The sequence below is a fragment of the Aquila chrysaetos genome, chromosome 10 (genome assembly GCF_900496995.4).
Source record: "Aquila chrysaetos chrysaetos chromosome 10, bAquChr1.4, whole genome shotgun sequence".
Classification (NCBI taxonomy): domain Eukaryota; kingdom Metazoa; phylum Chordata; class Aves; order Accipitriformes; family Accipitridae; genus Aquila; species Aquila chrysaetos.
Genome location: NC_044013.1, coordinates 30,080,739 through 30,103,547, shown reverse-complemented (window position 1 = coordinate 30,103,547; position 22,809 = coordinate 30,080,739). Strand labels below are relative to the sequence as shown.

The following is a 22,809-nucleotide window of genomic DNA, read 5'->3' as shown; positions in this document are numbered from 1 at the left end:
GTCAGCAGGCAACAAAAGTCCCTTCTCGGGTGGAGAATACCATTTAAAATGCAGGAGCACAGGCTCCAAAAGCCAGAAACTTCACTATTCCTGGCAAAACTGCTTACTTCTTACCTTGGCAAGCTTTCAGATGGATGAGGATTTCAGTGTCATAGCAGTTCTTCTGTGCAATACCATGTAGTATTTTAATTTTACCAGAACCCTGCAGGAGTATTTTTGTCTTTGCTACAATCATGAGGAGTTTCCTTAAAGAGCACTAGGAAAGAACAGAATACAGCTGCTCCTTACTCATTGGTTTCTTGCTAGCAGGATGTTTGTTAAGGGAGGAGATGAATGCATGCTCTTGGGACCTCATGGCTTAATATCCATGGTCTCATTTCATTTCAAAAAGCCATCCTTTCTGGTAAATGCTACCAGTGTTCCCTGCTTCCTGCAGGGTGGGCTGGCTGGCTGGCTGTCCTTCACTGAGTGTAACAGAGTCCTGCTTCACTGCTTCAGAAACCAGAGAAGTTTTTGCAGTAGTTCCTACCATGTGTTTAATGCAACTTACCAGAGCTGTTCTGGCAACTGCTCCCTTTGTCTCCCCCAGTTACAAGAGTGACTCCTGTTACAGTGGGTAATTCACCTCCCTCTTTCATATTGGCTATATCACCAGAGCTTTATCTCTGCTGAAGTGTCAGCAACATGCATGTACACAAGGTGGTCAGCGTCCAGCTGTACTCAAACCACTCGGGTGCAAGTGGAGCACGGCTCACACGCAGTGAAGTTAAGTAAGTAAGTGCGTGCTTCGTTGTAAAGGTTTAGAGAGTCTGACAGTTGGGGGAACATTAATTGTCAGAGCTTTCATTTTAGAAGGCAGACTTTCAGTCACCCCCACAGAATACAAGCTGTACCCATCTGCATATCTCTGCGTGCTCATCCCCAAAGTGCTGCACTAAAACTACCCTTTCCCCACTTCAGCTGCAGATGAGAAAGGCTGCACCATCACCACAGTCTGTCACCAGACCAATAAACAGGCTCCAGCAGAGACCACACTGAAGCATTCTCCAGAGCACTGCTACCCTTTTGCAAACAGTGTGTGCTTCCCTTAACACTGGTGTGCAATAGCTAAAGGAGTAACTTTCACTGTATTCCCTCTGTGCACCAAAAGTACTTAACACTGGGTCTGGCTCACGGGTCACTGTTAACTGTATGTGAGGCAGGAAGATGCAGGGGAAGACTAAGGAGAATGCAGAGAAAAGCAGTTTGAACAAATAGTTTTTCCCTCATAATACAAAGTTACACCAGCCTCATTTGTTTTGTTACTTTATTGAAAGTGGCAGATCCCTTTCAATGTTTTTAAAAACTAAAACCATTGTTTCTTTGAATACTGGACAAAGTTTGTGGGGATTGTTTTCTTTAAAAAGTTTACTCATTACACTGCAGTGCGAGTAATAATAACACAAGGTACCTTATTGACACAATTTGCTACTGTCATGAACAGCAACTTTAAAAGCAGCAGGAGCCCTTCAGCTGCCTTTCTGCTGGACTGCAGCCTCTGCCCTCCACCTCAGTAAGTTTCCTGTCTATATGTTAACTCCCTTCTCCTGAGGAAAAAAAATGGGTTTGTTCTTCATAAATGCAGGCTCTGACATGGCTCTCACCACAGATAAATGCCGCTCTGCAGCAGATCTCCAGCAAGATCAAACAGCAGCACCTCTTCTCTACCGGACAAGTTCATAGTGTTTGCTGAGCCTGTATTTATCCATCAGAGAGGAACAGTAAAGGATAGTTATAAGCTACAGTGAACACTGCACACCGGGAGGAGGGAATGTATGGTCCTTTTGAGCTACTTTTAGCCTAGCACTTAAAATCTGCAGGTCTGAATCAAAGTACCAAAAATCAAGCCTTGCTACTAAGTGGCCCATCTTTAAAAAAAAAAAAAAAAAAAAAAAAAAAAAAAATGCTGAACAGCTACAGCTTTTGTTCTCAGTGGCTTTGGGGTGAGTCACATCATTCACACACAAACACCCAGACAGAAAGATCTGGATAGTGAAGGTCTTGCTGACTTAATAGGAATATCTTTACAGTTAGAGAGCCAATCTCTAAGCAACTAGCTATCCAGAAGTTATTTTCCTAAGTCTATTTTTGTAGACCTTTAAAGTATAGATTTAAGATCTGTGCATTTACCTGAATTAAAGATTTGCTTTATAAACTAGTATTATACAGAAAGCAAAGTTAGTTGGGGATGGCTCCACTGGGATACCTTAAGCAGCCACTATGGCAGTAGATGCTTTAATTTCTCTGCTAGCAAACACCACCACAGCTCATCAATTGGAGCAGAGCCCTGGCTTCAGTGAGTTGAGATTCCAGGCTGAAAGAAGAGCCAGAAAGGGAAAGCTGAGAAGAAGGGGATGGAGGCCTAGAGCAGCTTTTGCAAACCCCCAGCCACAACACCACACAGCTACCATTGCTGCTAGCCATCCAACTTATACCTTTCTGTAGACGACAGGTTTCTTGCCTCAAGAACTGCTGCACAACGTCAATCTGCCTTTTGCACTGAAGCCCCGTCAGCGCCTTTGGCTGTTGTGTTCCCCCCACCCCCTTTTTTTAATCCTTCAGCAACATTTGAGCACACACAGTAAGTGTCTGCTTTGCTTGGCTTAGAGACTAGAACTGCCAAACCTGTGTATCTAGTTGCTTCAGTTGCAGAAAGCACCACAGAAAGGAACTCCACCAGCTCCCAAACCAAATGTAACCACTTTGCCTTCCAGTCCCTCGAGACCCAAGGCAAGTTCTGCTGTTGCCTGAATTAGATGAACCAAGGCCTAATACAAACTGATGTCCCAGAGCCAAAAAAAAAAAAAAGTACAGTCAGCAAACCCATCCTACTGTGAAATGACAAGCTGGGAAAGAGCAGCAGCTTACTCGCTCAGCTGCTGCTATACTGGAAAGCTTTTCGTTACTAGTGTGTGAAGGAGTTGAAGGAATCCTCCAGAACAACTGGAGACCTGCTCTCACTTTCCCAGAGGCCGTAATGCATGGAGAGCTTGCAAACATACCTGCACTCACACGTTACTTACTGCTCACAAACACTTCTTTAGGAAGGGCAGGAGGCTAAACCCATCAGGCTCACCTTTGAAACATATCTCAATGGAAGAGAATCTCCCTCTTTTCCAGTAGCCAGGCATTTACCAGTACCAAGCTGTGAATCAAACCAAGCTGAAATGGATACATCCATAGGGAAACAATTAAAAACTGCATTGATTACATTGTAAAAACAATTAGACCACCCATCTTGGGTTCTGCAAAAGGTCTAAATTGTACTTGCATTGCAAACCCCACCCTGGGTTATCATGGAAACATGTGTAATATGGAGGCTCTGAAATGTCCTGGAGTCCGTAACACAATGTTACATCCAACAGCAGATGGTAGTCTGGATTAGAGATGTAGTTCGTATGAAGCTGGAAAAAATCCTTCCCCCCTCAAAACAGCAGCAGGAAATGTTGGCGTCAGCGGGCAGAGGTCAGGTGGTTCCGACTGTGTGAAAACCTGCAAGAAAGAATAACGGGTGAAACTGGTCACTACTATCCATTTCAAGCCCTCACCTGGAAGACAGCCCACACACACTGCGCCACGCAGCCTGTCTGCAGCTGAAGAGGTAAGTAAGTGTGGATGTGTTTGTCCCCACCCCCATTGCCACTGTCAGTTTTCTAGATAAAGAACTCTTGAAAGAAAAAACCAGCAATTTAACAAAAAGCCAAGGTGGCACTTTTTTCAGGCTTTTAAGATTCAATTTTAGGCTAGTAAGAAATTTTGAGTGCTAGTGTTTTACAGTAAGAAACTAAGCAGGGTCTGTGAGGTTTTGCAAACCTCTAAAAAAAACCCCTGCATCTTGCACTTATGCACCGTCCAGTAGTGCCATTTCTAGGCTAATAGAAGTGAATGATACTGAAACACCTGCCCTGATGTCACCCAGCTGCAAGTACCTCCTGCTCAGCTAGAGGCTAAAGTTTTTGCAGGCATCCCCAGGACACTTTCTGTCACCTCTGTGGGTCTGCCAGAAGAGATAAGAGTATTCTCTTTCTGGCTTTAAGTGATGATTAGATGTGGGAATCTAAACAAACAGGCCGATAGCATATTTGCTTGAAAGCTTGAATGACTTAGTAACAGAAGCCCTCAAGGATGGCCAGTATTTTTGGTCCTTAATATCTAAGGCTTTTCTTTGACAGCATCCAATGGATACTTGAGCTACAAGGCACAAACTATGACAGCTTATACCCATCAGAAATAAATGCTTAGAAAGCCCAAGTTCAAGGGTGTAAAGACTGTAACCCTGAGCACAGAATGGCTCCTTTGGTCACATGTATAGCAAAATACTTCCAGCCTTCTAACCAGTGAGGGGCCAAATGTTAATGTTTCTCAGCTGGTGAGGAAAGGGCGAGATTTAGGACAGCCTGCTGTGAAAGGGAGAAAAGCAAAATTAATGTTAAATAAAGCCTGATAAACCTGTGATCAGGATCTGACACTGTTGCCTGCAACACATGGATGTGACTGAACTTGGTGCCAGTAGTGGAGGCAAATTTGACGCAGCACCTGCTGAGCAGCAAAGAACTTAATTCTACGAGACTTCACTTCAGGAAAAATACACTTTCCTGCTGCCTGAAGCTGGGCAATCAGAGTGACTGGCTGCGGGTAGTGCTGTAAAGCACGTTCCTTGCGATGAAACAGATACTCACTATTCCAGAAGCAATCCCAATGACATTTTGCATAGTCCTCACTACCTGGGTAATGGGACCAGCAGGACATCATATATCTATATATATCTAAGCAAGATGAAGGTGAATAGCAGCATCTTTCCGTGCTCTGCAACATTCATCTACACTACAGAAACTTTTTCAGTGTGAGAAAGGACTTCTGAGGCAGGAAGAACCAATTCCATTAAATGAAAAGCAGTTAAAAGAAGTGACTTAAGGGACCATCAGGTCAGCTGTCATCAATATTCGCTTGTTGGGTGTCTTGACTGCTCAGCACCAACCTTTACCATAGCGATGGAGTATGACAATGGTTCAGTTCACTGCCAGCTCCAGCCCAGCTCACGCTCTAGAGGACACTCACCTTTGTACCCGCTCTACCATGTGTGCTATCAGTTTGTCAGAGATGCCTGGGCAGGACTCCTCAGCCAAGCTAAAGGCATTCTCCAGCTCCTCCATAGCTCCCACATTGCCTCCAGTCTGCTTGTGCTTATCTTTAAGCTGCAACCCAGAAACAGCACATTAGTTACTTATCTCATTGCAGAAAGCACTGGTCAAGCAGTGCAGTACAGACATTAAGTCCTTTTCCCTTTTAGTATGACTCCACAAGGGTGCAGGAGGGCAAACATTCTTAAAAAAAAATGAAAAAGGGCTCTTTTCATAGGTCAGGAAGACAGAAGTCCAATGTCAGCTGTCTGTGGCAACTTTCCTCCAGGTTCTGATAGCAACTGAAGTCCTTAACAAACAGGCCCTGATGTACTCCTAAACAAACTAAATGATATTAGAAATGGAGCAACAGCCCTGAAAACCCATAAGCAGTAACAGGACAAGGAACTCCAGCGGTATCTGAACCAGTACAGTCACCCTTGCTGCTAACAACAGCTTAGCACCCAGAGGCACACAAAGGCTTGCAGACAGGTAGGGCAGAAAAATATCGTAACACCAGGAGTTAGTCACCACCACTTTTAATAACCACAAAAAAGTCTTGAGTAGCTTCTAGTGACTGGGAGGCCAAGGCAGACTACTGCCACGCTATGGATCCTGAGCCACTTGGTCTCCAACACTCCTCCCCAAGAGCGAGCTTTCCCCAAGGGAGCAGGGGAATGAAGCCCACGCACCAAGACCTCCATGTGCAGCATCTGCCCTAGATGAAAAGCCTCAGTTCACATCCATCATGGTTAGCGCACTCTGACTGGGCCTCTCCAACCACAGGTCTACTTGCACATGGTTCCAGTTGTTAATTTGAAATAGCTACACCTCTGTCATTAAGGAACTCCTTTACAGGTCACTGATGCTGAGGCCTGAAGGAGTCTGTCATTGGAAAACCCACAGTCGCATCCTCTGCAGCATTTCCCCACCTCCCTTCTCACAAGCAGCTCATGCAGCAGGCCCTTCCCTAGTGCATGTCATTACACATTGAGCTGAACAAAAATCAAAACCTTTTGTTGAACAAGCAATGTCTGCCAGCTAACCACTGTCCAGTTCAATTAAGCTCCCATTAGACTACGCTGATTAAAGGGCTTTACATAAGCCTCACAGTTCTTTGCCTGCAATTCTAGGATCAGCCTTTCCTGTTGTTGGAGCTCACCTTTTCTCCATGGTCCAGAAAGCAGGACAATATGAATGCTAATCCCCAGCTGCAGCCATCCCAGTGCTCTAAGTCCCCCGCTGGAAACAAAACGGTTCCTAGCCAAAAAGAGCTGCTGCCTCTTCAGCGGGGTAATTGCTCACTAACACAAAGCCTCAGCTGTGGCAGCAACTCACACATGCCTCTGCTCATTCAGAAGTGGCAGGGGGCACAGAGGGCAACTCCGTTACACATCAAGGATACAGACTTCTTAGGCCAAAAACAGTTGTAATGCTAAAGCCAAGGATTTGATTTGACATCTACCCAATCAAAGACTGCCTGCCTCAGAGCAAAATGAGACACAAGGTCTGTCCTGCAGGTAAGTTGCCAGTTTATCATCAGTCTTTGATGCCAAGCCACTGACCTTTAGCTTGCCCAGCAGCCTGTGATGTGAGCAGTCTGTGTTACCCTGCCACTTTCCACTGCAGAAGAGTTTTCTGTAGGTTAGCAGGGGGTTAGAGAGCTGTACCACGCAAAGACTTACAGGTTGGCTTTTATTTTACTGCTTGGCCCTCCAGGCCCAAATACCTTACCTTTCCTCCCTGCCCCAGAAAGGGCAGACAGGTTTCCAGATCTGCCGTTGCCCACATCTGTGTTAATGACCCACCATGGGTCATTTTCAATATTAACATCCAATAATTCACATGCAGGGAAGACATATTAAAGATTATGAACAGCATCTCAGTAAGATTTCAATTCACAAAGCCCAGCTTCAGCCCTTTTATGGAAAGAGGTGATCAAAACCTAGCAGGTCTAAGAGGCAATAATACAATGGTGAGAAGGAGAAAGTCTGCTGTTGGTAGGAAACTAGAACTGAAAAGAACAATGCGTGCAACCAGCAGTGAAGCAGATTTCCTACTTGGAGAAAAGTTTTCTTCCAGCCCCCTACTACTGCACACAGAAGCCAGGTTATTTCAGAGACTGCCCAGAACCTTTCCTGCACCTGATTTCACTGAGTGGGATGGGCAGAGCCAGCAGGGAAGTCTAAGCAAAGGAAAGGAGGATCAGCAAATCTGGGGCAAGGGAGTCAAACTAGCAGAAATGAAAGATCCAGGAAGCCACTTTCTGCCTGGAACTGGTGCAGCAAGGTTGGTAAAGAGAAGCACAAAGATGTACCCATTGGTTTGGAGAACTCGCAGCTCTGACCACCCCGTCCCCCAGAAGGCCCCTAAACAGAAAGGACTGAGAACCAGATGTCAGTGATTACGCTGCACAAACAAACTGCCTGCCTCAGAAACCAACATTATTTTTATCCATTTTTCTCTCACAGGTCTAGGCCTACAAGACCCAGACGCTCTGCATCATGCTCTGACCTCTGGAAAGCCAAGCCCAGCGGAGTACAGAAGAAGCCGGTTAGCTAAACCTCTCAATTTCCAAAGCGGTGCTGTCTCAAGAGCCTGCTTTTCAGAATGACTTCTGCTTCCTGCCCTGCAGCAAACCCTCTTTCCACATAGCACTAGACCCGAGAAAAGAGATTTAAGCCCAGAGACTATCCCTGAAAAAGCACAGCGCTCTGCTGGGCCACCCCTGGAACAACATCAAGATCCAGAAAAGAGCAAGTCATCAGGATGAGAGAAACAGTCTCTGTGACCAGCAACCCAAGAAAAGAACCCTGCCATGCAGCGTCTAAGTGATTTCTTCTGAAGCAGAACCACCTTTCCTATACTCCTCCTGGAAACAGCAACTGAAGCCCCTAGCCAGCAGCCCCCTTATTATTATCATCCTCTTCTCCTCCCTTAAAACATCACCAAGCTGGAAAGACAATTCAGCTCTCCGCTAATACAGACACTATCCCATCATTAATGGTAGCTTTTACTTCAACTCTGCATCCCCACCCAGAACACAAGGCAGGGAAACAGGGTGGATTTTCCAAACGCATTTTCTCTGTCTACCTTCCACAGGCCATATTGTGGCAACTCCTTGGCCTCGGCATGCTAGCAATAGCAGGTGTGTATAAATCAAGAAGGCAGCCTAGTAACTGGCAAAGCCAGCTCCTGCTCTAATCCACCCCCATTTCCCTCAGTGACTCTGCTGTGGACAGCAGCATATAGCAGGAGGGCAGGGAACATGCACAGCAACATGCAAGCTCAAATACCTGCCTGCCCTAAAAGGAGCTGAACTTCAGCCACGGCGGCCAGGGACATCAGACTCCAGAGTTACCCAGGCATTAGTAAGCCTAAGACGCGGATAAGAAACAGGTACTCCTCTACCTTATCCTCACCAGAAGACAACATAGTAATGCTATGCTTCTAGGAACACAAGTGTATTGGAGAGGACACTCCAGGGACATGCTCGCTTTCCACTTCATCTCCAGCCACCACAGACACCAAGAAGGTTCTACTCACCTCCCCAAAAACTGGGTGAACAAGCGTGGAGAGACACTGTGACCGTGGCTGCCTCTTGATGGGCTCAGTCGGCTAGAAAGCAACATGGAAAGAAGTTACAAGCATAGGCAAAGGCTCCCAGGGCACATAAACTACTAAGCCTTTGGTAAATTCACAGCACTTCGATGGCAGTCCCCTCACCAGGTCTCACGAAAACCACAGATTGCAGGACCCTGATGATGCGGAAGAGGCAACTCTGGGGCACTAACCCTTGATACCAGACTGAAGTAAATTTTTAGACAGAACACAAGTGACTGGTAGCTTCCCCAAGGCCCTCACTTGCATTAGTTCAGTCCACCTCTGAAAGAACAGATAGCAAACAGACCTTCTGGGAACCATGAAGAGCCATTCCTTTGTGCAGCTTGCTCAAGGAGTTGGGTCGAATAGTTGGTGGGAACGTCCAGATTGGACCCTGGTCTCCATCCTCTGTGTCTCCATCACTGCAAATGAAAAGGGGAAGGTCAAGACAAAGCCTCAGCTCCATACACTGGGAGTTTTACCCATGCATTCCGATAGTCACAAGCTCTCCCCCACCTGATTGTCATATCACCACAGGGCACAGGCATTTCCCTATCCCAGTAAAAATCCTAAAGAGAAACCGCTTCAGTCTCTACAGCCCATATACAGCACCACAGAGATCTGAGCTAAGTACTACATCACGTTTCCGAATCACCACAACCACCTTTCTGCTCTAGCCAGCTTGAAGACAGTTTCAAGTGCTAGTTAAATTTAGGAGACTTTGAAGACAATCCAAGCGCACAATTTGAGGGGCCAGGCTTAGATATTGCAAGCCAACCTCCTAGAATCATTGGTCACTTGAGTCGCTGCCACTACAGGTGAAGAGAAGCTCTGTGACACCAGCCTGGCAACAAAGCGCTCTTTCCTCACCCAAGGCTCATAGGCTCATTATCCTCCACATCAGTACCAAAGCTCTCTACCCATGAATACACAAACACACATACACAGCTGCTGCCACAGTTACTGAAGCCTGTAGCTCTTGCATTTAACTGAATGTGCATAAAATAAAGGCAACAAGAGCCTTGTTTTACTAGTTACACACAGACTAGACATTTCTTGTTAGTACTTCTGATTCCTTACACTCAACAAAGAGGCTCCACAGGGTAAGACTAGAATAGAGTACCAGGTCCCACTGAACAGGAAGTAACAGCCTGTTTCTTCAGGCAGCAGTCACCTGCTCCCACAAACAGGTGCTCACAGGTCTCCCTGAGCTACTTTAAGGTCTCCAACCAAGGTGGTGAAAAGACCTGAGCTGTTTGCAGTAGGCCACCCCAGGGCATGCAGGGTACAGCAGAGGCACCCCTCCATGCAGAACATGTACGTACATATCAGAATCACCAGAACTGGAATCTTCTCCATGGCCCTCCGACTTCCAGCGCTTGAATCGATCTATCAGCTCCATTAGGAATGAGGTTTTCTTGGTGTAACGTGTGATGAACTTGTGCTTTAGCAATTCTTTAGCCGTTGGCCTCTGGAGCAAATAAGGAAAGCATGCTACATCTAACCATCTCCGTATACTAAACACACAAGTGCATGGACTTCAATTCTTGCCAGGCTTGCCCGTCCATTCGGCAAGCTCAGTACTTCTTCCTCTCCAGGAGCCTTGCACCAAAAGGTCTTCCTGCTAAATAAATCTTTGACCTCTGCAATACTTTACCCAAATCCACAGGTGGACAGCAATACTCACAAATCTAGGATCCTTATTGAGGCAGGCTTCCACAAATTCCTTGAAGGGCTTGCTGTGGTGACCCTCAAGTGTTGGAGGGTTATTTTTGGGGATCAGGAAGAGAACCCTCATAGGATGCAAGTCAGAATTTGGAGGCTCTCCTTTTGCTAGTTCAATGGCTGTAATTCCAAGGGACCAGATGTCTGCCTGAAAAAAGAGCAAGAACAGTGACAGCACGGAACAGCAAGGAGCAATTCTGCAACATGGAAGCATACAACTTTAGCACAGCCAAAGGGCTGATCACATAAAATCAGATAGGGTGTTTCATGTCTAATAGACAAACTTCTCCAACAGACCCTGAACCATAACAGGAAAGTATCATTCTTGCAATAAGCAGCACTTCCAATCCCTGTATTAACCCTAGCACCATCTCATATATAGTAGCACCAAGTAGCGATCCTCCTGCTCCCAGCTCACCTTGAAGTCATAAGCAGACTGTTTGATGACCTCTGGTGCCATCCAGAACGGAGTCCCGACAAAGGTGTTTCTCTTGATTTGTGTGTCTGTCAACTGTCCAGCCACTCCAAAGTCAGCCAGTTTCACATCTCCTTGTTCCGAAAGCAGCACGTTGGCAGCTGTTCACACAAATAAGCATTAAGTCCACTGGTTTCTGAATCATCTCCAGCACACACAGAACTGAATAATGAGAATGGACCTCCTGTGACATCCTCCTTTGCCCCAGTGAAAATGCTCAGCTCGGATTTCCAGCCTCAGACTCATTCTCATGCTCTGACCTCTGCTGGGTAACACGGAACAAGTTCCTCCACTTGGCTGGATCCGAAGGGGAATATTTCTAGGGGAGTAGCAAGGAGGAGATGTGAAGGGCCACACAATCAACTAGATGTGATTCCTGGCCACACAAAGAAGAGAGGGCAACATGGCCCAAGATACCTCAAATGGTCTTGATTTTTTTTCAGAGTAGCATTCAGCACAGGTTAAGTAGCAGATCCTTCTAAAGAGCTCACAAATCCTGGTCTTGTACTGCTTCCCACTCACTCAGCTTAAGAGAGCAACATTGCTCATGTTTTGGGCCATGGGGTTGTTTTTTGTAGGACTTTTCATTCTGAGAGAGACCCTACCTACAAACTTTCAGCATTTCCCAACTCTGCTGGTGGCCAACAGTCCTGCACAGCTTGCAGCCCTAGAAATGTGTAGTCTCACATATGTAGAAAAGATTCTGTTGTGTATCTACCTGCATGAGGTTTCTCTGCTCTGCTTGCTCACATCCCCTCCTGCAGAGGGTCAGAGCAGTTAGCATCCAACACTGGCCACGTCTCCACAGCACTGTCCTCTCACCCTCCTGCTGCTCACCCTCCTCACCCCTCACCTTTGATGCTCTGTGCTTGGTGTGAGACTGCTCATTGGGAGGCAGATGCCAGGTCTCTCTACACTGCATACGGCCAATGACTATAAAAATCAGTAACAGGATAAGCTGACACAAGCTGCCCTGATTTTCTAGGGCTGTGAACCCTGCATGAGGACAGCTCACCTTCACAATAAGTTATAACCATGATAACCAGCATACACACACCTTGGGGTCCAGCAGTAAAGCAAATGTCAGACATAACTGAGAGTCGGCTAATATTTGAGCATGCCTTTCATTGACTCCTTTGCTTTAGCCCCCTGCCTGTCCAAACTACAAATGCCAGAGAAGAGCTACAGATCCTTACTGTTACTCTAAACCCTAAAGACATGAAAAACGTGACTTGCAATAAAATGATAAGCACCAGATTCAGAAACAAGCAACCCAACAGGAAAAGCAGCACTGAGAAACAGTCTTTGAAACTTCTCAGATTATTGCTGTATAATACTTCTAAATCTTATGTTAATAACATCCCTTACAAGAAAGAGAGCTGAGCTCTCCCCTCTTACCTTTGATGTCTCTGTGGATCTTCCTCTCAGAGTGTAGATAATCCAAACCCTTTAGGATTTCTCTTAGGATAGTAGCTATGTAAGTCTCCTCGAGGGGTCCCGGCTTCAGCTGATAAAGGGCAAAAGATGACTTAAAGGAGGGTGACTGATGCTTTGGACTTTCCAGCCTCTCAGTTTGTTACTTGGAAACCTTGGCCAAGCAGGTCATATTCAGCAGGAAACACCTACTGCATGCCTGGTGCACGACCTGCAAGCAGAATGCTGGACTTTGCACCTGGCAACATTAAATGGAAAAATCTTTGGGGGATTTTCTGTTAGTCTGGTAAAGGCTTCCCAGACAAACAGCAGGATGCTCATCTCTCGCTTTGGCCTGGAAATACATTGGTGAACAGAACATCCTAACAGCTTCTCTTGTTCAAGTCTCTCTGCTAGCATGCAAGAACTGAATTTCAGCCACTGCAACAGCCTAGAGACAACTTCTACCCTCTGGCTATGGAGTATTGTATCAAAGCTCTTCTCCTTTCCATCAGTTCTCCTCTAAACAAGTCCTGCCTTCTCAGTGCAATAATTGAGGTTCTGACACTAAGATGACTTCTGCTGATGACAGCCCCCCCGATACACCCTTCCTTCAAGTCAGTGCAGGCTCAGCAGTTTTCACTACATGACCTTAGTTACTGCTCTGGAAAAACAGGCTTTATTGTCCTAAGGAGAAAAGCAAAATCCTGTGACAGAATACAGCATGGCAGAACTTTGTCCATGTGTTTATTCTGCATTTGTATTCCCTTAAAATCTGGGGTAACTTGTTAGATGTAATTTGTATTATCGAACACCTGGGAATCCTGATCATAGACCAGGTCCCTGCTGAGCTTGATGCTATGCAAACACTGAACAATACCATGAACTCTTATTAGGTGAAGTATGGATTTACACCGCTCAAAATCAACTGGCTGCTGTCACATTTCAGTTTGCTGGCTCTTCCCATTGTAAAGAGCAGAGCACGCTGGAGAACAGTGCTTTGACAGCTGAGCTCTGTGCAAACATTTCCTCTGTCCTGGGATATGCATAACCAGCATGTCTGTTCTGCACTGCCTACCCTTCAGGCACAGGGCTGTCAAAAAGATGGTGTGTGGCAAGTGAGTGTCCAGCTTATGGGCATTTCACAAACTAAGGCTCCAGCCAATGTTTGTCATGGTCCAGAGCTTACCACATACTTACCAAATCCAGGGCTGAACCTCCTCCTAGGTACTCCATGATTATCCACAGCTTAGTGCCCTGCAAGCAAGAGCACAAATCAAGAGGAAAGACAGTAAAAAAAGCAGGCAGAAAAGTGAAACACCCCAGAGGCAGCAAGACACATGAGTAGTCCTGTACACAATCTAAGATATGCTGCACACCACAGCTTTCAGAGGCTTAAGAAGGGAGCTCCCAAATCCCTCTTTCCTGCTGACACAGCATTATAGCAGTGGACCTGCCCCCAGTACATTTCTTTCTCTCAGTCTGCAGTTTTATCTGAGCAAGCTTAGCGGCCCTGCAGGCACCAGACTACACAGCCCACAGAGATAAGCATATTCTCAAGTTGGAGCCATTTAACATCACTGCAACAGATCTAGCACATCTCCCTCTTGACAATGACAAGGGAGCTTTGCAGCCTTTGATCTCATTAACAGGACTGCCAGCTTGAAGGGTACGATCAGCAAGACACTCTCTTACTCCTCAGAGAATTCCAGACTGAGGTTCACAGGGTCCTGGTAGGAGATAAGCAGCAGATCCAAGAAACTAGAGCTTGCTTGGTGTTTTCAGTAGAAGGCTGAGAAAATGCATTACAGCCTTTGGAAAAATATGCAAGGAATAATCAGGATCCGAAGAGCTCAGGAACTGTTTGCTACAGACCCAGTGTTATATATACCTCCAGCAGCCAGCATGCAGAGGCCACTTCTGGTCATCACCACTAGTAGCTTCCATTGGGGATTCCTAAACCAGCTTCCTATTAAGACCACATAAACACAGTGAGCAGAGCCACTGCTGTTCCTGCTGCCACAGACACTCACAGATTGGGCACCTTTCGGTGCTGTATGCCACCATCAGCTGCACCACCCATAGAGAAGCCCACCCCATTCCCAAAATGCTGGCAAGAGAATTACCATGGCCTTGTCCTACCTTCAAGTAGGAGCCATAGTACCGGGTGATGTAGGGACTATCACACTGGCTGAGCACTGTAATCTCCTGCTGGATGTCCTCAATTTCATCCTCAGCCTCCTCCAGATCAATGATCTTGATAGCAACCACCTCCTTGGTGCGGTTATCAATCCCTTTATACACTTCACCAAACGATCCTTTGCCGATCCGCTCCAGCTTGGTGAACAGCTCCTCAGGATCCACCCTAGAGTGCTAAACCAGAAAGCAGAGATGGGAAACGTCCATGAAGTCCCACGGCAGCCTGCAGAGCGCCATGCATACCCATACAGCTCATCTCCCTATCTGTGCATCTACTGTGTTGTTTAATTCACCTGAAACTCACATATCCTAAAAGATCTCCACATGCTGAGAAGCTTAACACAGAATATATCTAAGATTAGAAGAACTGAAGAAACCTTTTATGTGGGCTTTCCGCCCCTGCAGACCGTAGCAGGGGAAGAAGGGGAGAGAAGCCCAGAAGGAGAATGTCAGCACGTATCTCTACAGAAAGTGTCAGCACCCTTGGGACAGGACTGTTCAACTGCAGGCACTAAACTGGTGCCAAAGCAGCTCCATGAGCAAGCACTTGTTCACACTTGAATAGAGACAGGCAAGGCATACCAGAACGAGCCGCCTTTTGAAGATCCAGATGAGAAAATGGGCACAAGCAAGAGGCCATAGGAAGTTCACAAGGATGTTTCCCTAGACTGCCTTCCTGCATTCAAAGCTTGGCAAGATTTGAAAGATTTGCACCCTTCTCTACTTGTTTAGAGGGTGAAATACTCCAGTAATGTTCACATTCACCAGTTCACATTAGCTGTCTTCTCTGCTACAGCCTGAGTTCCAAGCAGCACCCAGCCCCGCTCTCTTCAGATGTTTGCAGAGGGAGCCTCATGTCTTTTGGAAGGTCAGCAGCAAGTAGGCCAGACACTTGCCTATCCCAGAGGAGACGAGAGCGCTGAATGGACACTCTACCCGCAGACCTGCTTTTCTGGAACAGCCTCTCCTCTGGCTGGCACGCCCAGATGTAAAAGCATTTCCCTCATTAGATAAGCACATCAACTGGGAAGCTACCAACAGGATCATCAAAGAAATACTGACTCTTTAACAGCAGCTTCAAAGTTAACTTTTCATTAAGATGAATACGGACAAGAAAAGGAAGAAATCAGAATAATTTTCTGATGATATTTCATCCTGTCCAGCTGCAGACCAGGAGGTCCTGCTCTGCTTCATGCTACTAAAAGGCTCGTTGTGATTAGTTTTTCTGCATTTTTAAAAAAATAAGTCTAGTTAAAAAAAAAAAATATCTGGAAAATATGGCCTGACCTACAGGAAGCAGCCAAGCTGTTACAGTGAGTTTTCCAAACCCAGAACTTCTCGGTCTCACCTCCAAAATGTCACCTAGAGGGACTGCTCCCTTGCAAGGGACTTGAGCTGGTAGAGATTTTACCTGAGAACAGGGCAGCTGCATTTTTCCATCCAACACCAGGTTCTATCAGCAGGCCATCACTGAGCAGCCCTAGGTGCTCCTTAATGATTAAGCCAGCCAGTCATTACAGGTTGTTTGCCTTCTGTGCCCAGTGCATCGCTATATGGAGTAAGCCAGGCCCAGAGTAAGCTTTACAGTCAGCTCACTCAACAGGATTTCCACGTGCATTCCAGTCCAAGACACAGAAGGATAACCAAATATCCTTGTGCATTCACAGCAACACCCAAACAGGCTGTACTTTGAACAAATGCACTGGAAACAGACTGGAGGGGATATGCAGAGATGAAAGGAACTGGAGATACATAACAGGGACTGGAGAGAGTGAGGCGGGGGAAAGGAAGAGGTTTTGAGCTTGAAAAATGCCAGGAGACAACATGAGAATGACGACTGCAGCGCAGCGAGAACAGTCTGGCTAGTCCAGGCTCACAGGAGGCCAGGAGCAGTTTCCACTTCTTGACCAACCTACAGGAAGGGCAGCAAGGTGGCCCAGATGTTACCTTGCACAGTCACCTACTGCACCATAATGCCACTCACCATATCAGCTGCTCCCACACATCAGGGAGAAGGGAGAGAAAGAGGATCATCTCCTAGAAGCACCTGGCTCAGCTGGTAAAGGAAACACTATCCACATGAAACCCGCCAGGAAGCAACCCTGCAAGAAAACTTTCCTCCCCTCCCAAGTAAGTAATTTTTCCATGAGAAAAGAAATGGCAAGGTGTAAGTTACTGCTCTCCTCCTCAGCCTGGCATGGCACATCAAAGAATTAGGACTGATTCTTCAAGAACAGGACATCAAACATAAGGGCACCAGCTACTACAGGCAGCTTTTGGGACAACCACCATTTTAGGTATCGGGCTCTGTGATCACAGACAGCTTCGTAAACAAGCTTCCATATTTCGATGTTGGTTTATTCCGTTTTCTGTAGAACAAAGCAGTTCAGGTCGGGGCGGTGAAGGAGACAAACCTTCCTGACAAGCACATGGAAACTTTGCCCAAGGGACTCAGGAAAACGATACAACTCTGATGGGCGGAAGAGACAGGCCCATCACATTAGGTTGGAACAGGGAACTTTGTAGGTACTGGATTTACCTTCCCAGTACCTGTCACTTCAAAACTGACCTGGAAATGCTTCAGAGCTCTCAGGAGACAGGGCAAGAGTATGACTCTATGGAGGGCCTCAGAACACGCATCCCTTGACAGAGCTGCCAAAAATCACACAAGTCATACCCAGCAACAGCCAGAACCTAGTGAGCGAGTATGGGGCAAAGTGGCAGAGAGTCATTCCAGCCATGGTTACAGTCTCCTGGACACCTGCTGCAGTACCAGAGTAAGCTAATGAACTTCTTCACTTCCCGTAAACAGGGAGGAGGAAACAGGCCCATGCCCAATACAAGCAGGTCAATGTCTGCCCAGTGGAACACCTTGTGAACTACCGTTGTGGACACCACAGAAGACATTGCCAGATGGCATTTTCATGAAAGCAATCCTGAATTCCCATGACAAACTAAGATAGATAAAATGATGCTAGTCTGCAGGACATCTGCTCAAAAGCTCTTGTCCATTAAAAAAAAGTTCCCATTTGAGCTGCCACATGGTAACTCGCTGCTGATGGGCAAATGTTCAGATCGATGGGCATAGAAGCATCAGCACTCACCAGACCGCAGAACAAATGTAGTTATGCCAGGAATGGAGAGCTATGCAAGTGCACCGCTCCGTCAGAAGAGAAGCACGCTGCCACGCTCGGGGCGGGGGGCTCAAGTGGGGGGCATGGGAGGAGAAGAACACATTCTGTGTAGCCTGACTCTCCCCTACCCCAATAGATTTGCACCTACAGAGCACTGCAATGAAGGGTCTAACAAGCACAATCTACCCCTTTTCTAAACACAAATTAATCTCAGTGCCAGCCTTATTATCAGATAATCACCCTGGCTGCAAAGTAGAAAGTAAGAGAATCCAGATGAAATGCTTTACACCTGCATAAGTGAGCACAGATAACCCAAAGAAGCTTATTAGCACCTGTCAACTTTGCAACTGCTCACCAGCTTGGTATCTTTCCATTTTCTTCCACATTCACAGAACCCACCAGGGCTGCAAAATGGAGCTCCAGGCCAGAGTCTGAAGAGCTAGCTGACCAGCTGCTGCTCCTTGTTCTACTACAATGCGTAAAGCCTTTAAGGGATAGTCACCTCACTGTACCTTTTTGCTTGACTGAATGTCAATTACACAGCAGTTCTGGAGCAAAAAGCCTCATGCTGTTTCTCCCCATTGAGAGCAGTCAGACACTAGAGATGGTTCAGTCAGGCATGAACAGGCTTTGGGGGGAGAGCACACAAAGCACTATCTTGGTTGTATGCGCAGGAAGGGGAGGGAATAAGTATGAGAGGGATGAGGACAATCTACGAGTAATGTGCTCCACTTTTGCCCTCCAGGATCTAATCTCACAGCACAGGAAAGAAGGATGCTCTGTCATGACAGGTGTGGGAGTGTTTGCCATCACAACTGATGATGCCATGTTTTAAAACAGAGCGACTCACTGCAGACATCAGAAATTAAGAATTGCAGTGTGTTATGAGACAAGCCTGGCAGTAACACCAGCTGCTTCATGGGGAAAGAATGGGTTTGGCAGGTCTGACACCTCCAGCTGCAGAGATGTGATATCCACAGCCTTTGAGAGACTAGAGAAGAAGGGTAAATAGCTACCCTGGAAAGGGTAGCTACTACCTGGAAAGATAAGCTGCATATTGGGAACAGAAGCAAATACCCTTTGAACCAGCTCAAGGTCTTCTCTCTGGGCTGTGTCCGGCTGGATCTCACTCTCAAAAGAGTCATATTTAGCATCATGATCAAGAGTCACACCTGCATCTGCTGCATAAAACACTGAGAGGTACTTAAACCTTTTAGAAGTGAGAGTTCCTGAACTGGGGCAGTTCAGTATCAGAATCACTGTTCTGTATGGGAGATGTCTGTAACAGAAAAAGATTGTCATGGACATAGTAGTTTGAGAGCTGAAGCTGACTGGGAGTTTGGCAGCCTCCAAAGGTTTATATGGAACTACAGCAGCATTTAGTGTTATTTCTGACTAGAGCACTTTCCAACCAGCCAAACAAACAAACATCATTTTCCTCTGCCAAACACAGTGGAAGGAGGAAGTTGGTTTTAATAAACCTCAACTACTGACCTTCTTTCCTTCATTGCCTCCTCTCCTCCCCAACTTCCCATCCAGCATTTACGCACATTGCATGCTACACGCTAACCTCTGGGCCACCAACAGAGATATCTGCAGCAGGCACCATGTTCTCTTTGGGGAAATCAGCTTTATATCTGGAAACGTGGAAGCTTCCCTGTCTATACGAAATTTGTACATGGCTCTTTTCAACTGCTAAACCTGAGACAGTTTTGAACTTCTGGAGTACAGACAAGAGGGAAGTTTGTGCTCAACACTTTGAAACACATGAATTTGTCTGAAACTCCCAACTTGCTCCACAGATAGTATTCTTTTGCTTCAAGGGAGTGAACCATTACTTAGCCAGAGAACTTGAATGGCTTCTTCAAGGTCACATAAGGAACAACAAAACTAGAAACAGAGCTCAGAACAGAGCTTTAAACACAGTGACACAAATACATCGTCTAGCAGACAGGGCTCCCAACAAAGACCGGAGACCTACTGTTCTGTATGTACACAGCAAAGAGCAGCCAAGAAAAGAGAGAAAGCCAACTAGCTGAGGCAGGAAAATGGAGGCACAGAGGTAAAGCAACCTGGGGATTTGCCTAAGGTAACCCTGCACATCAGCAACAGAACTGGGAATCAAAGACAAGTCAAGCCTCTGACATCCCAGTCCAAGTCTTAGTCTCTCGATTTTCACAGTACCTCCCACCACTCCCTCAACTCTGGTGAAGAGAACTCTGAGCCAATTCCTACTGCAAGCCTCAGTTACATAGATTATGAGGTCCCATCAAGGATTTCTGAAGAGCCCTGAGGAATGGACAACACGGACTGCTTTCCTATTCCAGGACCAGACAGAGAGTCATGGGATGACAGAATCTGAGAATGCCTTACATTTGCAGAATAAATTCAGAGATGAGACCACTGGAACACTGATAAGCTTCATCAGTGAATGTTGTGTACAAAAAAGCTTCAGAGCAACCTCCTCTGTAGCTACAGAACTCAGTTCTCAGCCCTAACCAGACAGTATCTTTTCCTTTTCCTTTCATTTCTCCCCCTATACTATGACTCACTCAGGCACTGTATTTGCATTTAATTTCATACACACTTTGAGGAAACAGTTTATGTGAAAGACAGCATGCAAACTAAGAAGCATTGCAAATCAATTTTAAATCAGAAAAGGCTTGGAGAAAGCATCATCTCAAACCACTAAAGCTTTTAGTATTATAACCCTATACCTAGGAGCAGAAGAGAAAAATGCCAAAAATTCTCACAAAACATGGTTTAACAAGACCTACATTCAGTATTGACATCTGCCAATAATCAAACACACGCCACAACCAAATTCAGAAGAAAGAAGATTGTAGCCAATACTATTAATGTGGTTTAGCTTTTAGTCCCAAGTCATGACGTCATCCTTCCACATTCCTCTTATGAAAATGTCATCACAACAACAGGATTTAACCACATCCACTGAGGCTGATATCTCTCTCAGAAAAGTTAAACGTTCAGTATTAAATATCACTACCTCTTATGCATTTGGGTTACAAGCACCATTTTTCTCAGGCTACTGCTATGAACACTTCAGTACGGTATATCTGGCACAGTCTGCACACACAGCTTTTCTGTTCCCATTTCTAGACTTCCCCTCCCCAAAATACTCAGCGAGCCAATGATTCCTGTCTCCCTAAGAAGAGCAAAGTTAACCTCAGAGAAAGGCACCATGCTGGGTGAAGAATTCCCTTTCTATATCGCTGGCAACTTAACACTCTCAGTCCAATGCCACCACAGAATAAGACACAAATCAATCAGCTAACAGGAGTAAACTGAGACATGTGCAAGAGAGATAAAGAGTGGCAAAAAGTGATTTTCTGGTGATTTGTTTTAAACTCATTTCAAGAGCAAACTTAAGACAGTTTGCTCCTGATACAAGAATTTAAAACAAATTTTTAATTGCCACTTACCTGGCTGGCAAATTCTCTCAAGTGAGCCATGCCTACAGGATGGTCAGACATCCGCTTTTGCAAAATCAGGGAGGGTTGGGACGTCGTAGCACAGCAAGAAAGCGATGCTTTCTCATCCACTGGTCAACTGCAACAAGCAAGAACACAACAGCTCTAACTCAAGGTTCTCAGAGCCTGGCTCATTCCCCAAAAGAGCTACCTGCATCTTTCTTCTCCTTGATTTGATTCTCTCCTCCTTGAACCTACCAGCCCATTCTAAGTATGCCAGCCCCTCCTTGCAAACCCCATTTCTCAATTCTTTCCAGTCATGCCTTTCAGATGTATCAAGGAACCTCACTTTAATGTTATACACTGACAAAGCCTCAGGCACCATTTTCCCCACCATCACCTCAGCATACTCCCCAGTATTATAGTTGTCCCTAAAGCACTATCCCCTCATCACCACTCCCAGCATCTTCCCCAGCACAGCCCACAGCATTATCCTCAGACAGCCCTTTCCTCCTACTGTTCCCCAGTAATCCTCTCACAGAGGGTACCCCTCCACTCCCATTCTCCCCACTACACCCACTTGCAACCCTCAGCTCCCCAGTGCACCTCTTTCTCCTCAGGGAGCCCCAACCTCACACCATGCCTGGGCATTCCCCCGCCAGCTCTGCCCCCAGACCCTGTGCCCCTCAGCAACCCTCTCCACAGGGCTCCCCTTCACCCCAGCAAGAAAAGAGCCCCAACCCAGCACGACCCCTCAGCCCAGCCCCGGGCACTCCCGGCCCGGCCCTCTCCAGGGCCCCCTACCCCAGAGCTCCCCACCACGGCACCCTCAGCGTTCGCCCGTCACGGTGGCCCCACGGCTCCCCCCACATCCCCCCAGCCCCGCTCAGGGACCCCTCACCCCACCTCACCCCCACCCCCCTCCTCCCAGTCACCCCTCCAGGGCCCCCCGCCCCATCATGGCCTCCTCACAGCCGCCCCACGCCAGCCCCCCTCCACAGTTCCCCCCGCCCCGCACGGCCCCCTCAGGCCCCCTCTGTTGCGGATCCCCTCCCCGCACGGTCCTCGGGGGCCCTCCCGGCCCCAGGCTCCGCCGCACCTACCCGGTCAGCCCGTCTCACTCTACGGCCAACGGTCCCCGCGCGAAGGGCAGCGCGGTGCCATGCCGGGCCGGGCCCCGGCACACGGAGCCGCTGCCGCTCCGGGCTGCCCTGGGACACCGAGCTCGGCCGCGGCGGCGGGGTCGCCGGGAGAGGAGAGGAGAGGAGAGGAGAGGAGAGGAGAGGAGAGGAGAGGAGAGGAGAGGAGAGGAGAGGGCCGGGCCGGGCGCAACAACACGGCGCGGCGGGAGCCGTGGGGGAGGCCGCGCCGCGCTGCCTGCCGGGAGGCGTAGTTTTCGCGCCGTGCCGGCTGGCCGCGGGGACGCCTCCGTGGACTACAGAGCCCGGCGGGCCGCGGGCGGGGGCGCGGCGGGAGGGGAGGGCGGGGCGCCAGCGCGGGGTCTGCTGGGACGGAAAGTCCTCCGGCGCGGGGCGGCGCGGGGGGGGGGGGGGGGGGGGGGCAAGGACTACCCATCCCAGCGGCCCTCGCGCCGCGGGCGGGGCTGCCCCGGCCCGGGCCTCCCCGGCGGGGCGGGGGCCACGCTGGGCCGCCGGGCGGGGCGGGGGCGG

General features: G+C 47.6%; 1 protein-coding gene across 1 annotated transcript; it reads right to left on the bottom strand.

The window, feature by feature from the left end:
* Nucleotides 1–1,292: 1,292 nt before the first annotated feature.
* On the bottom strand, nt 1,293–22,448 carry STK25 (serine/threonine kinase 25). The gene is made up of 12 exons (XM_030026945.2): nt 22,243–22,448; nt 21,152–21,278; nt 14,518–14,748; nt 13,576–13,632; nt 12,361–12,469; nt 10,906–11,063; nt 10,450–10,635; nt 10,088–10,233; nt 9,070–9,184; nt 8,706–8,777; nt 5,098–5,234; nt 1,293–3,531 (listed from the first exon to the last, which is right to left on the bottom strand). Exons 2-12 carry the CDS (start codon nt 21,200–21,202, stop codon nt 3,492–3,494), a joined length of 1,302 nt encoding a protein of 433 aa, XP_029882805.1. The 5' UTR covers nt 21,203–21,278; nt 22,243–22,448; the 3' UTR covers nt 1,293–3,491.
* Between the last annotated feature and the right edge of the window lie 361 nt (nt 22,449–22,809).